Raw genomic sequence first — 15,521 nt, 5'->3', positions numbered from 1 at the left:
TTATCTTGCCTGCGGTTTGGTACTTTTAACATTAGCATGACCAATTATACCAAGTACATAATAAAATGCATTTAGATATCCTTAATGGTACTGATTAGGTCAGTTGTATAATTATTCAACTTAAGTAGCACAACTTCCCTGGTGGGTGACCTTACCATGGAAATTCCCAAATATACCTATATTTAAATAAGCCAATGACTTGGCTCTTAAGGATTTTCTAAGTGGCATTTATAATTATGTGCCCATTAACACTGATTTTTTTTTTAAACTCAGCAATTCTTTGATGGATTACAAAAAGCATCTGTCATTAACAATGCTTGTTCATGTAAATCCTCTGCTATGATTTGGTTTGGCATGTGGCTTTTATGCTTAACTTAATTTGATGCAGCTTAAACATAATAGGGGACTTAAACTATTATATTGAAATTAGAGTACATATTAGTGGAGAGAAGTGGCATTGTTAGGTATTTAGGCATGGCTCTAACTATAGTGATAGATGAGACTGTTCTAACTGGAATTTCTTTTGTTAATTATGAAATAGGTATGCTTGGGCATACGTAATGATTTCACAAGTGTTATGACAGAAAACTGAAAAAGAAAGTAAAATTAGTAATACTGATAATGATCAGGGCCTTATTATAACTATTTTCCTCAAAAGACTACTTGTTATCTTTAAGTTTAAAAACCAACTTTTTCTTTCTTTTCCTTTGTGAGATTAGACCAGTGGCTCTATAATTACCCCCGTAATAGTCACCTGGTGAATTTGTTGAAAATGCAGACTCAGGACCACACTTCCAATTTTTATTAAGTAGGCCCTTTAATAAGATCTAGGAAGCACTATTTTAAATAGACCAGCAAATACCTAACCCCCGGGGCTTAGGCAAAAACAGACCTCTATGAACCTCTCCAGAGTCCTCTCCAGAGAAGAACAGGACTTAAGTCTTAGTACCTCTCAATGAAATATCTATATTCCATCTAAACCAAGTTAATTTTTCATAAGTTCTGTTCCTAGTGTTTAAGTGTTACAGAGAAAGAAGTACTGATTACATGACAGTGATGACACTGATGGAAAAAAGCAAAGTTGATCCTTAATTAAAAACTAGTCTGTCTTATCCAATGTTAAGAAAAAATTTCTAGCATAGGTCTCTTGAGTGCATTAAAAATGCTCTCAGATTGATAAATTGGTAAGCTTCCAGCTCACTAAGAAAACACAGAAAATACAAATCAACAGGATCAAGTGAAGGAGGGGATGTCAATGCAGACCCTGTAGATATTAAAAGGATCATTAGAAAATACTACAACCAACTCTAGGTCCATATATTCAACAATATAACAGACAAATTCCTTGTAAAAGATACAAAGTACTACAGCTCACTGAAGAAACAGATATCCTACAGAAAAGAAAGCCACATATAATCCCAAACTATTGCAATGGTGAATTCTACAAAAAAAAAAAAAAAAAAAGAAAAACTAAGGGAGAAATACTATCAATCTACGCAATCTTACATGAAAAGAGGAGGAAACACTTCACAACTCATTTTATATACCTATTACTTTGATACCAAAATCAGACAAAGATATAAACAAAACCCTTCAGAACAATGTCTTGATTTGCTAATATCTGTAGTGAAGGTAGCCACTTTTTTATAAGCTAATACTAGTTGGTATATTTCTTCCTTTTTACCTCTTTAGATAGTTTCTTTGCTAATATACTACCCAAAACAAATGATATTTGTTCACTTACCTGGGTTTTCATTCAGTTCAAGCCATTTTTGCTCAAGTACCTTCATTACTTTGGAATCACTGCATTTCAAGAAAGTTTTGAGTAGATGGATTGTGCTAGCTACTTGTAAAATTAAAATAAATACCCCAGATATTATTCTTGCTTGTCTGAAACAGGGCATTAAAATAAAACTTTATATATATTCAACTTAGGAATGACTGACTTCCATTAACCACATTTCATTGTAATATCTGTAGCTATTATAATGCTACGTAAACGTAAAATGTCTTTTTTATGCAAATGACATTGTCATTTAATGTACCAAACTGTTTATATAATTTTTATAATATGGTTTAAACGGATCCTTTCTAAGATGAGATTATTGAACCTTTATTTAAAGAATGAACAATGTGTGTCTAGGTTATTGCTTATATAAAGAGACTTTGTAATTATATAGCAGATTCCAAGTGACCATTATATGTTACCTTTTAAATGTGAAACAGTGAAATAGAAGGTTCAGTCATGAGAAGATGCTTGAAAAACAATGGAAGTACCCAGTGCAATGGCTATAGTCTTATTCATCATTTAATCAATCTTATTTATTTTGGAAGACAGATGTTTTACACTGCTTGCAATTTATTTTGGACATTTCATTAACTGTTACTCCAAATCTCACTCTGAATATAGCTTACATTTTGGAACAATTTGTCATGGCAATAAATAATTGTGCACTTGAAAAAAAAATTTTTGTATTTGACTTAATGTACTCTTACATTTAAGCAATTATATATACATCCTTAATTTCAACTTACCAAAATAAGTTTTTATTTAACAGCATGACCTTTTTTTTCCTGATAAAATATTGAAACTTTTATTATATTCACATTGCAAAGTTGTTTACAATCTTAACTTTTTCACTGTTTTGTTGATGGCATAAGTATGATTATATGCAGAGATACAAAATTTTATAATATTACTCCATGATTTAGATTTCAAAATCAAATATAAAAAACTGAAAATCCTTTAAAGATATCTCTGAAATTAAGTGGCTTAGTATTATTATTTTTTAATGGGAAAAAACAAATCTTTTAGACTTAGAAAAGTATCAGGCTTCTTAATTAGAAGTTAACAGAGTAATCAATAATCTAAGAAATAAAATCAATTCTCACCTGCTGTTACTAAAACTTAGACATGTACAGGTTTGTATGTATACACAAACACAGATACACAAACACCAATACAATAATTTTGAAAACAACTGGAAAAATTCATACTGTGTTAGCAAATGTAAGTTTATTTGAGGATCATCCTACTTCTTTTAAACTTTTTCTGTTGACTGAGGAGCTACGAAAACAACTGGCATTAACTGAAATATTTCTAAATAAAGTATTATAAGAATTCTCATGATTTAAGAAGCAACTGTATCTTCTAGATCAAGGTCAGCAAACCTGTGGCCTGCGGCCTGCGGCCAGCTGCCTGTTTTTGTAAACAACACCGTTCTCTTTTTGCCTACTGGCTTATCTTGCACTACAACAGCAGGGTGGAGTATTTTCAATGGAAACCTCATGGCCTGCAAAACCTAAAATATTTATATCAGGCCCTCTACATAAAAATTTTGCTGACCCTGGTCTAGATAGATACTTGTTAGGGACAAATGGCCTGAAACACAGAGTTTATTATTTTTTAAATTAAAAAAGAAAAAATCTTCAACCGAGGACATTTTTTCATTGCTTCTAGAAAGAGGGGAAGAGAGAGGAAGGGAAAGAGAGAAATATGCAAGTGAGAGAGAGAAGCATCAACTGGTTACCTCCTGTCTGCGCCTGAACTGGGGATCGTTCGTGCCCAGCCCCCACACCAGAGGGAACTGAACCCACAACCTTTTTTTTTTTTTTTGGTTACAGGACAAAGCTCCAACCAAGTGAGCCCCACCAGCCAGGGCAAGTATAGAGCTTTTATAGAACAAAGTCCAATGGTCATTTAAATGAAACAAATAGGGTATGTGTAGAAAACATACACATGTTCCCTTAGAATATAACTCACAAGATAAAATCAGTAGATGGTCTTTCAAAACAAATATTTAATATTTTAACTTTTACAGGAAAGAAATTTAAGTAATATGCACTTATTTGTACTATTGACTTGATCATTTTATAAAGGTGACAAAAAAATACAGAAAGTTCTGTGAAACTCGACAAAAAGCTTAACATTGGAAATTTTCTTCAGCTTTCCACTTTAATGGCCGACGACACCACACAGACTTGGGCGATGTCGTCATATTCGTATGTTCTCTTTAAAAACGTGTCTGTTAGTCTTAAGCCGGAGACGCTCTATTGAGAGAAAGATATAGGCCTAAGTTTTCATTCAATGGTAATTACTAGAGAAAACATGGACATAGTACATGACTATGGGTTAAAAGCTCCCAAATACTGAAATTACTGAAAAGAGAACATACTTGCAGTCCCTGTACTGAAGACAGCAGAGTAAGGGCAAGACAGAGAGAAGAACTTGGATGTAGCTTTCCAAGCTGTCTTCCTGAAATGCCGCACCAGTGGATAGAATTGGTATTGCACATTTCCAAAACCAGGTCCATAGTCCTTTCACTGCTGGGGAAATCAGAAAAACAGGAATAAATCTTGTTCTTTTCACAAGAGGTATGTGATATTCTTGCATTACTGCCAGTGAATTTGTTTTCTAGGTGTCCAGGAGAATTAAAAACCAGAAACAAATATTAAAATATATTATTTAAAATTTTTAAATTGCCTTTATTGGGGTGACATAGGTTAATACAATGATATAGGTTTCAGGTGTACAGTTCTATATACACCATCTGTACAGTGTATTGTGTGTTCACCAACCCAAGGCAGGTCTCCGTCCATCACTACTTATCCCCCCTAACCCTTCTCTTCCTCCCCTCACCCTCCTTCCCCCTGGCAATGACCATATTGTTTGCTGTCTGTGACTATGAGCTTTTTTTCTTAATCCCTTCATCCTTTTCACCTAGCTCTGCAACCAACCCTCCCCTCTGACAGCTGTCAGTCTGTCTGTATCTGCAAGTCTGTTTCTATTTTGTGAGTCTATTTTGTTCATTAGATTCCACATATAAGTGAAATCATACAGTACTTGTCTTTCTCTAACTGGCTTATTTCACTCAGCATAATGCTTTCCAGGTCCATTTATGCTGTTGCAAAGGGTAAGATTTCCTTCTTTTTTCTAGCTGAGTAGTATATCTATAAACAACTTAAAAAATTCAACACCAAAAATAATCCAATTAAAAAATGGGCAAAGGACCTGAGTAGACACTTCCACAGAAAGGACATACAAATGGCTCATAGACATGAAAAGATGCTCAATATCACTAACATTAGAGAAATGTAAATTAAAACCACAATGAGATATCACCTCACACCTGTCAGAATGGCTGTCATCAATAAATCAACAAACAACAAATGTTGGTGAGAATGTGGAGAAAAGGGAACCCTTGGTGCCTGTTGGTGGGAATGCAGACTGGTGCAGCCACTGTGGAAAGCAGAATGGAGTTATTTAAAAAATTAAAGATGGAACTGCCTTTGACCCAGTGATTCCACTTCTGGTACTATATCCGAAGAAACCTGAAACACTAATTTGAAAGGATATTTGCATCCCTATGTATACTGCAGCATTATTTAAAATATATTATTTTTATGTCACTTAAGATAGAATCAGAAAAATGAAAGGTAGCATCTTTGAGGGTTAAAAGTGGCCCTGAGACTAATTTGCGTGTCTGGGTGTAGGCCTTCTGGTTCTATTATTAAGCACTTGGCTCCCTGCTGCGGATCTGTAACAGCTTTGCCATTTTTCTGGGAGACTTCCAGACATCTGTGTCTAATCTTATTGCTGTGCATCTTTCCTATTTCTGTTAGGTACTCCACAGGAAAGAGAAAGACAAACTCGAGTGTGGTCCAGTGCTTTTCCTATTTAATCTGTTTCTTTACCATGCAGATAACACAGAAAATGACTGACAAGATTTGTAAGAAATATTATTCAGGTTTGTTCTCTGTTAACATAAAAAGCTTACTTCTGACTGTAATTGATATCGCCAGTTCAACTTAAATATGTTGAGCTGAAACAACTTTTAATGAAAATATGCACACTGTTAAAAAAACAAATCAAAGGCTCATAATGAAAAGAGTCATCTACTCTTCCACCATTCATGACTACATTCAAATCTTTTTTCTCATAGTTGGTTCCATATTTTAAAATATCTAATTTTTATTGATTTTTAGAGATAATATTTAGCTTTTATATATCTCTGTCTCCTAAACAAACATTTGAAATGTCTACTAAGTGCCAAAGACCAGGTTAGATGCAGTACATGAGTTTTTGCATTAAATTTCACAAAAATTCAGTAAGTATGTTTTGTGTCTATGTGCATATGTTGGGGAGTGTGTGTGGGGGTAGGTAAATCCCATTTTTATAGGTGATAACTAAAGATCTAAGAAACAAGTGGTTTAAAAAAAAAAAAAAAAACTAATTTGAATCACCAAAAGTTAAAGTGAACAACAAAAGAAACTGAATTTTCTAAAAAGTTTTGACAGCACTTTGTCATTTAGTCAATAACAGATTTGCTACACCTCAAAAAACTCAAAAGGATCAAAAAATCCAAAAGCACGCTGTAAATGCACAGGGCCTTCACCCTGTGTGTGTTGTTTTGCTGAGCTCCTCTGATGTAACAGGCACCACAATTTACAATACTGGTAAGACACGGTCCCTTCCCTTGAATAATTCACAATCTAGTGAGAAAGAGACTAATAACTGTAGCAATACATGAATGTCACTAAAAAACTATGTTAAAATTTGCTATGACAGAGAAAGGAATAATTAACTGTGCATGGGAGGGTCTAGGTAGCTTCATCATGGAAGCAGATATTTTTGTAATTTTGAAGGATGACTTTCCTATCCCCCTCTAATATCGTAAGGTTGAAATGGATATGGAATTAAAAAGGATTATACATTAGACAGTGAGGGTTTGGATCCATCACTGCAATTATTATCAAAATGCCCCAAATAATAATACGTACCAAAATAGTAACAGAAGTAGTAGCAAAAGTGGTAGGGCTGGGATTTAATCCTAGGTGTTTCTGGCTTGAAAGCTTTGTGCTCTGCTTCTTAATAACTAGATTGTACTCTCCCTTTATCATCAAAGTCCTGTTTTCCAATCTGTGGTTGTCCCTTATATTAAATTCAAACCTATTTTTACTTTTTTAATACTAAAGATACAGCCTCAGGTATAAGTATGGCTCAGAAAAATCTACCTTATTACATTAAATCTATATTGCATTATTCCATAAAGGCCTACTATCTCATGCTTTAGTAACCTGAAATGTGAGGAAAGTATAAACAATGAAAGGAATACGGACTTTGGAGTCAAATACACCCAGTTTCCAATTCTGGCTCCACTTTTTCTAGCTCTCTGAGCATAAATAAGTCACTTAGCCTGAGTTGCCTTTCTCTTGCACAGAATGTGAATAATTAATACATACCTTATAGGGATACTGCATAAATATAATCAAGTACATAAACTGCCTAATGCAGCAGGACTGCAAAAGTATGTAATATACAGCTGCAGATAAAGAACTTTGCAGTAGTCAGCATCAACGTCAGAAAAGGCTATATGGCAAGAAGAAACGTAAAAGGAGAGAGGATATTTAAACTATTTAAATATTCTCTTTTAGGATTAAGAAGTATAAATTGGTAGTTACAATACAGTCACGGGGATGTAAAGTATACCATGGGGAATATAGTGAATATTGTAATAAACTATGTATGGTGCCAGGTGGTTACTGGAATTTCAGGGGGAACACTTTGTAAAGTATATGATTGTCTAGTCATCATGTTGTATACCTGAAACCAACACAAAATAATATTGAAAGTAAACTGTACTTGAAAAATAAAAAATACATAAAACTTCTCTTTTAGGTGGGAGAGGAGGAAAGAACATCCATCCACAAACATTGGCATTACCTGCAGTTTGTTATTTTACAGGTAATATGAAAAGGTTCTTCTAGGTTTACGGTATCTGGGATTGCCTCCAAAGACAGCCTAACATCTCCATAACCTGGAGCCTAAGAGCAAGAGCAAAACAGTTAACATACATGTATTACTTAACCTTTCCATTGTAATGAAGGGCCACAGCAGGACATTCACTCAACAGCTATTGAGCCTCCAAGCTGATGTCCTGAGAAAATATTTTTTAGTCATTCTGTACTTCATTCAAACTTCCTTTGCTGCTACTACCTGTAGAACCAGACCCTGGTTGTTTTGCTATAATTACTCCATATTCAGTAGAGTTATAACGAAACTCATAATAAATTTATAATGAATCTCTTCTAAGGAACTTCATTATGACTCTAGGTCTATAAATTTCATAGGTAAATAGTAAAGAAATTTCAGGAGGTCTGATCTTACACGGATGCTTTCTGATACTAAAGCTTATACATACAGGTAAGATTACTGCCTAAACAGAAAGGGGATGATTGTTCTGAAATGACCCAGGGAGAAAATCATGTCTTTCACAAGACACATGGGCAGGGATGGACCATAGAAACATCACAGCCTGGAACAAGCCATGGCAGCACAACAGCTAATTGCTATATTAAAAATAGGTCCAGTGACTTTTTTTTCAAATTACCTTAAACAGTGGAAGAAAAGTAAATTTTAGAATATATCAGACCAGGTAATATTCAGCACAAAGGGAGGATTATGTAGCATATTCCAACTAGCACAAGAAAAAGGAGACTGGTAGTAGCTATTACTACTCTTAAAGTAGCTATTACTACTCTTAAAGCAGAAATTAGCAAAATGTCCAACCATTTCTTAAAAGGTAACTTTAGTGGGACTCACCTTCTGGGTTTCAGATGACTCAGATTTTAGAGATCTTAAAAAAAGGTACAAACTGAGTAGGTGACTCTTACTAGTAAGAGTTTCAGAAAATTGCAAAAAAAAAACCACTTTAATATAGTGGAAGTCAGATGAACAGAGTATGAATTATCATAGGATGGAACAATTAATTGATAAGCAGTTATTTTAATTTATGTTTGGTAAAGTAAAAATCCCTGTATTAAGGATAAATTAATATTGGAACATTTTTTATTCATCTCCATATCAATTTTCTACCTACAGATTAGTGAAATTATTAGTCTTTTATCTCTCATTCTCTAGGACTATTAATGCCTTTTATAGTGCTCTGGTTTTTAGTGACAGAACCAGGAAAATTTAAGTTGTTCTAGCTACCTGCCCCCCTACCACACCAAAACCCCCCATGAAGTTTTTTCCAAACTTACCATTCTTTGAAGTTGGCTGGTCTGTAGTCTTCCCCTTTCACCTAGATTTGTTTTCCAAACTATATCCAATTTTCCAATTACTGTTACTCCCTTAATGATGCCTGCTTTTTCTGCAAACTCCTTCTTGGGCTTTAGGCAGTACAAGTACTGGCGTGTGTCCATTGGCTGCAAATATGTTCTTGACCCGAACGTTGTTACACTGAGAGGGTGGAGATAGAGATGGAAAGAATTCTCTAGCATCTTTTAAAAGAAAAACCATGTGGTTGTTCCTTTTGACAGGAACTGAATGATTTACCAGCCAAAGATCTAGAACAGAACAAGTCAGTTGTTTCAACACAAATGAAAAGGACTTGTGCTGAGAGGATTTATTTTTCTTTAATTTTTTTTAGTTGGTATGGAAAATTTTGAGGTTCTTTATGATAGAATATAACATATTACATAAGATATTGGATATGTATCAATTAACTGAAAAATGCAATAGTAATCAAAACTCCTTCCGAGAATGACAGAATATTTCTTCTTAAAACTCACGCTCATCCTTAGCCTTTCTAATTTCTCCATCATTCTGTCCTATGCCTCAGTTTTATCATTTGCAGGATAAAAGGTCCCATATTTACCTCACTGAATTATTATGAAAATTAAAAGAACAAGTCCTTCAAACACTAAAACATAAAATACAAACAACTAGGATCTTTATTTTTATGAATAGAGCAGTGAAACTATTTTGAATAATAATGGTGGATACTTGTTATTTCATTTGTAAAAATCCATAAACTGTACAACACAAAACTGAGCCCTCCTGTATTACAGTTCATCAACTGTAATAAATGTGCCACATTAAAACAACATGTAAATAACAGGACACTGTGAGTGGGGGAAGGGGCAAACTGTGCTTTTGAACCAATTTTCCTATGAAAATAAAACTTTTTTAAAACATAAAAATCTATTAATTAAAAAAAAATTAAAAATCATCCAAGAGCCCTGACCAGTGTGGTATGGCTCAGATAGTTGGGAATCATTCCACAAAACAAAAGGTTGCTAGTTCGATTCCTGGTCAGGGCACATGCCTGGGTTGTGGGTTTGGTCCCTGGTTGGGGCGTGTACATGAAACAACCAATTGATGTTTCTCTCACATCAATGTTTCTCTCCCTTTCTTTCTCCCTCCCTTTCCCTCTCTCTAAAGGTATATAAATAAAGTCTTTAAAAATAAAAATAAAAACTTTAAGAAAACCATTCAAGTGTAACAAACATTAGAAAAGTTCATACCTTTTAAAAATAAAAACAAACATTTCATAATTCATATTTACCATTCTCCAGCTTGGTTGACTGAATTTAATTCTGTTACATTATACATTATAGATGGCTCCAATGAAACTTTCTCCATAAACATGGGTGAGGTTGTAATATTCTGAATCTGGGCTTCGAGAAATACTTCATCAGTCTGAGGATATAAAAAAAATATCCACCCAAGTGTGATGGTATTTAAAATATTAACCTCAACAAAAAAATCTGATTTATATATGAAGAAAATTATTAAACATAAATGTGATTAGTTCATGCCTGCAAATCAAAGTTATAATTAATGCAAGAAAAGAAATCTTTATCCTAACATAATTAACAGGGGCGAAGTCAAGTGTTAGTCAACTGATAACTTATCAAACAATGGATGGAGGATAACTATATTTTTGTATTAAGATAAATATTTTATTTAACTGGAATTTTATTCACAAATATCCTCAACCTTCTAGTGTAAGTCATTAAAATGTTAAAATAAAATTTAGTATGATTAACATACCTGTATACCTATCATTTTAGTGACATGTTAATTAGCTCTTCATTACAACATTTGAGCATGGTATCACCTCAACTGTCATATTACTTCAGTTTAGATACTTTAGAGACCACTAGTACAGTGAATAATGTATTTTATATAATCTGATAGGATTTAATCTTAATTAAAGCAATTTGTTAGTGGCCATTAGTAATTTCTTGGTTCATTTAAAATATATATTTAGGGCTAAAAAATATGTGAATTATACCTGACAATTTTTGAACTTTTAAATAAGAAAAAAGGTATTTTGTAGCTTCAGTGACAATCTGAAAAATGATGCTATTCAGTAGTATTTTAATCAATGGGTAATTTAAATAAGTATTTTATTAAAAAATTTTTATCCCCTGATATATCTATGTTAAACATCCTTCTTTTTATGTTATTTGATTAACTTTGTGTGTGTGTAACTGAAGGATAACAGACAACTTGGTTTATTTTATAAACTAACCTATAAAAATAATATACTAGATATTCAAGAATTAATCTGTTCAAAATTTTATAGTTATATATGTATATGTTATATATATGAGACAAAATAAATGATGATCAAACTAATTTGGCATTTACGAACTTCAAAAAAAATTAAATCCAGAAAATGGAAATCATTCGCAAATATAATGATAAAGTTATTTTCCAATGTTTTATTATTTAAAATAAAACAGATTATTTAGTTCTTGGCACATGTGCTCAAATGAAAATAGAAATACAATGATGTACCAGTTTAAAAGAATATACCATTTAAAGGCATGGTTTTGCTACTTTTTCTAAAAAAAAACCCTAAATATATCCCATCAATCCATTGCTTTAAAATAACCAGAGACCCACATTTCAATTTTAAAAATGCAATCTTCTGCATAAATTAGGAAGAGTTTAGAGAAAATGAAAGAAAAACAGGCAGCATAATGGAAAATTAAGTTAGTATGAACAGTTAGTATAAAATAATTTAGCATTTAAAAAATTAAGAATTCAGTACTAAGGCAGTTGATGTCATTATTATGTATGTAATGTCACACTGCATAAGCAAATAGTGCTCATATTAAATAGAAATTTGAAAATATGATTTTAGCCAAGTTGGGAAAATTTTATTTTCTTCTGCTTGCTATTGTCAAAGGGCCATTTTTACCCGACCCAAGCTTAAAACTAAAACCAATGTGCAGTTGAAGATAAATTTCAACTAGTTTATTCAAAGTATTAAAATATTAGTAGGGTATTTTAAAGTAAGATGTTGAAAATCCTAAGGCTATTTTAAACAAGGTTAACATGTCTCTTTTAAAAACCACCTAGTGGAAAAACACTAAGAAAGAGAATATAATTGTTTCAATATGACAATTTAATCTCTATTTTTTCTCACAAAATAAGGCAATCAATATAAATATTTAAAATACAAAAATGTATATACATCTTTTTGAAGTCAAATATGTGGTATTCACACTAACTTTGTTTTTCCAATATGTTTTGTAAAGAGAGATTAATTAAAGTCCGAAAGTGGTGAGTAAGATAAGCATATAAATTTATAATAAAAAATTAAATTACCACAGAACTGAGGTCACTCTAATGGAAAAATAAAAAAGAAAAATTAGAAAAATCAGAATTAAATGTTAAAGAAAAAGAATAACTAACTTTAAAATAAAATGCATTTCTGCATTTTTTTTTAATTTACTAAACAAGACAGCATTAGTAAAACAAGAAAGTAAACAGAAAGCTACATAAAGAAATATGACATCATTTTTCTAAAAAGGTGAAACTGCTAAGGTTAAATGAATAGACAAACATGATAGGTGAATACTTAAATAGAAGCAAATATTCAAGGGCACATCTTGGGGAACATAAGTATATTCCATGCCTTCCTAGTTCTATAAATTCTTTACTACATTGTAATTCTTCATAGATTACTCAAAATGGATATACACCATCGTCCACATTCAGAAAATATACACTGTTGAGATTCTAAATTTATCTAATACTATATAATCCCTTTTTCAAGGAGCATCTTGTGTGATTAGCTTTCTATGGCTTGCACTTCAGAGAACGTTGTGCTAGACCACAGACAAGTGAGAGTTTATCTATTCTTGTTAATAGATTTCATAGTTACTCTTTCTTTTTCATATATATTTCCAAAGCTACCTATTTATCAAGGGCCACCTCAAATGTCCTTCTTTTGTCAAACAGATAGCTGGAAATCATATTTCCCAGAGTGTTAGTACACCTCATGATCTCATGGGGTACGGGTACTTATGCTGTAGTTATGTCACACCAGTCTCTTCAATTAGACCTAAGTTCCTTGAGGACTGGAAAGATGTTTAGTTTATATATACTTCTTTTCATTACCTGGCATGAAGCTCTGTACCCTGGTGACCTAAAGTTTGAATCCTAGCATCTCTAATGCCACTAATCTTGGTAGGCTTTTCTGTTTTAGAAGATTTTAACAAAGTTTCTCATAAAACTTGTTTTTCTTTAGGCGACTCACATATTACTAGAATTCTTAGAAACCGCATAAAAATGTTTGCAACAAATGTAGGTCTAATTTTAGCTGTTGGATAAGGACCATCGCACAGAGTCATAAATATCACCTACTGTTAGTGTGGTTTACTAACTCATAACTTTCCTGAATTTCCTAGTTGGGGTCAATAGAATCTGCCTCATTTTATTTGTTTACTCCTGGTTTTTTAAATAGATGTCTATTTTTAAAAGTTCACAATTTTACTAAAACTTTTATTGCTGAAGTCTGTTAGCAAAGGTTAAAATTTGTGTCTACATATGTTAATTCAAAAAGGTAGCAAATGAAATTGTTACTCTGATTATAAAAACAGAATATGATAGCCCCGACTAGTGTGACTCACTGCGTTGGCTGTCCTCCCGCAAACCAAAAGGTTGCCAGTTTGATTCCTGGTCAGAGCATGTGCCTGAGTTGCAGGCCAGGTCCCAGGTTGGGGGTGTGCAATAGGCAACTGATGTTTATCTCGCACATTAATGTCCTCTCCCTCTTTCTCTCACCCTTTCTCTCTAAAAATAAATAATTTCTTTAAAAAAACCCAGAATATTATATATAAATTAGTAAAAATGGAAAGAGGATATGGATGAGTGAAAAATCAGTTACTTTTAGGTGTGGTGAAATTGTGGGTTTTTTCTTTCTTTCTGGAGAGTATATCACCTTTATAATAATATTATTCATGGAATAACTAGCAATTTAAAAAACTATTTGCAAATCACTCTCAATATTAGTGTTATAAAACTACTTGTTGCCCTGGCTGGTGTGGCTCAGTGGATAGAATGCTGGCCTGTGAACCAAAGGGTCACCGGTTTGATTCCCAGTAGGGGCACATATCTGGGTTGCGGGCCAGATCCCCAGTTGGGGGCATGTGAGAGGCAACCATATGTTGATGTTTCTCTCCCACGCTTTCTCTTCCTTTCCCTCTCTAAAAACATAAATAAATAAGATCTTTAAAAAACTACTTGTTAAGTATCCTAATAAGCATATATTTTCAACAAAGAAAACTTAAAATATTGCAATATATACTTTCTTAGGAGCCAGTTATAGAAAAAATGACCTACCTACAGACCTATTTATTTTTAATTTTGTAACATATCTAGTCTAACAGAATAGTTAACAATCTCCCCTCATACTATGAATGAAATCTTTCCCAGCAAAGTAATAAATTAATAAGGCTATTTAAAATTCACCAAGCTAGCCCTGGCCAGGTGGCTTAGTTGGTTGGAGCATTGTCCCATACACCAAAAGGCTGCAGGTTTGATACCCAGTCAGGTCACATACTTAGGTTGCTGGTTTGATCCTTCGTTGGGACAGTATGGGAGGCAACCAATGAATGTTTTCCTCTCCATCCATGTTTTCCTGTCTCTCTCTCTTTCTACCCCATCCCCCACTCTCTAAAATCAAGAAAATACATATCTTCGAGTGAGAATTAAAAAATGAAATAAAATTTACCAAGCTAGTTATACTGTAATCAATTAAAAGTAAACTATTAATAACAAAAATGTGGAACAAATACATAGTATTCCAACTCCCCTACCTCCCAAAAAGAATGTCAACTCTTTAATCATCTAGCAATCTCCCTGAGGAGACTGTACCCTCCACCCTCCCATCAAATATGTATGCTTTTCACTACACTATCCCATGTGCATTGCAACTCTGCTTGGAATGCCTTCAATGCTCTGACACTACACATTTCCAAAATTTTTTCCTTCCTGACTCTACAGCAGTTCCCCTGCCCTCTTCCATGAAGCGTCTCTAGATTATTCCAAAAATCTCTTCCCAGAGTTCCAGTAGCACATCTTTTTATATCATTCTCTTTAGACTCACTTTATACTACAGGAGGTAGTTTTGTTATTTTATGTCTTTTTTTCCTTTTCTCCTCATAGGTCTGTAGGTCAGGTTCTTCATCTTAGACATCTTAGTATGCCCAGTTGTAGAACAAACTTTATACTGAATAAAAACTCAGGTGGTGATGGTAAAATATCTACCAAATTTGAAAATTTCTGATTATCATCTGGTTTTAGAGTAATAAAGATAAATTTTCATTTCAAATTTTTGTAGTTGAATATCTCTGAACTGATCACTGTAACATGATATTTGGGGGGTAATGGGCCCATAAGGACATCTGTTTTTTTCTGGAGCTCTGGAAGCCAGAAT

At 33.2% G+C, this 15,521-nt stretch overlaps 1 protein-coding gene across 4 annotated transcripts in view; it reads right to left on the bottom strand.

Moving 5' to 3' along the window:
- Positions 1-2,292: 2,292 nt before the first annotated feature.
- TRAPPC13 (trafficking protein particle complex subunit 13) overlaps positions 2,293-15,521 on the bottom strand; it is a 37,486-nt gene continuing 24,257 nt past the window's right edge. The window contains exons 8-13 of one of the 4 annotated variants that reach the window (XM_090276317.1): positions 12,407-12,424; positions 10,350-10,483; positions 9,043-9,241; positions 7,724-7,824; positions 4,176-4,326; positions 2,293-4,050 (exon numbers count right to left, since the gene is read on the bottom strand). In XM_090276317.1, the coding sequence (XP_090132443.1) occupies positions 3,943-4,050; positions 4,176-4,326; positions 7,724-7,824; positions 9,043-9,241; positions 10,350-10,483; positions 12,407-12,424 (711 nt within the window). In that variant the 3' untranslated portion in view covers positions 2,293-3,942. The remainder of the gene's footprint in view (positions 4,051-4,175; positions 4,327-7,723; positions 7,825-9,042; positions 9,242-10,349; positions 10,484-12,406; positions 12,425-15,521) is intronic. The other 3 variants (XM_090276318.1, XM_090276319.1, XM_090276320.1) reach the window with 3 other exon arrangements.

The sequence above is a fragment of the Furipterus horrens genome, unplaced genomic scaffold, assembly GCF_987537825.1.
Source record: "Furipterus horrens unplaced genomic scaffold, mFurHor1.1.pri manual_scaffold_5, whole genome shotgun sequence".
NCBI classification, from domain to species: Eukaryota; Metazoa; Chordata; class Mammalia; order Chiroptera; family Furipteridae; genus Furipterus; species Furipterus horrens.
Note: the sequence above shows the minus strand (reverse complement) of the source record. Positions and strands in the feature narration are given on the sequence as shown.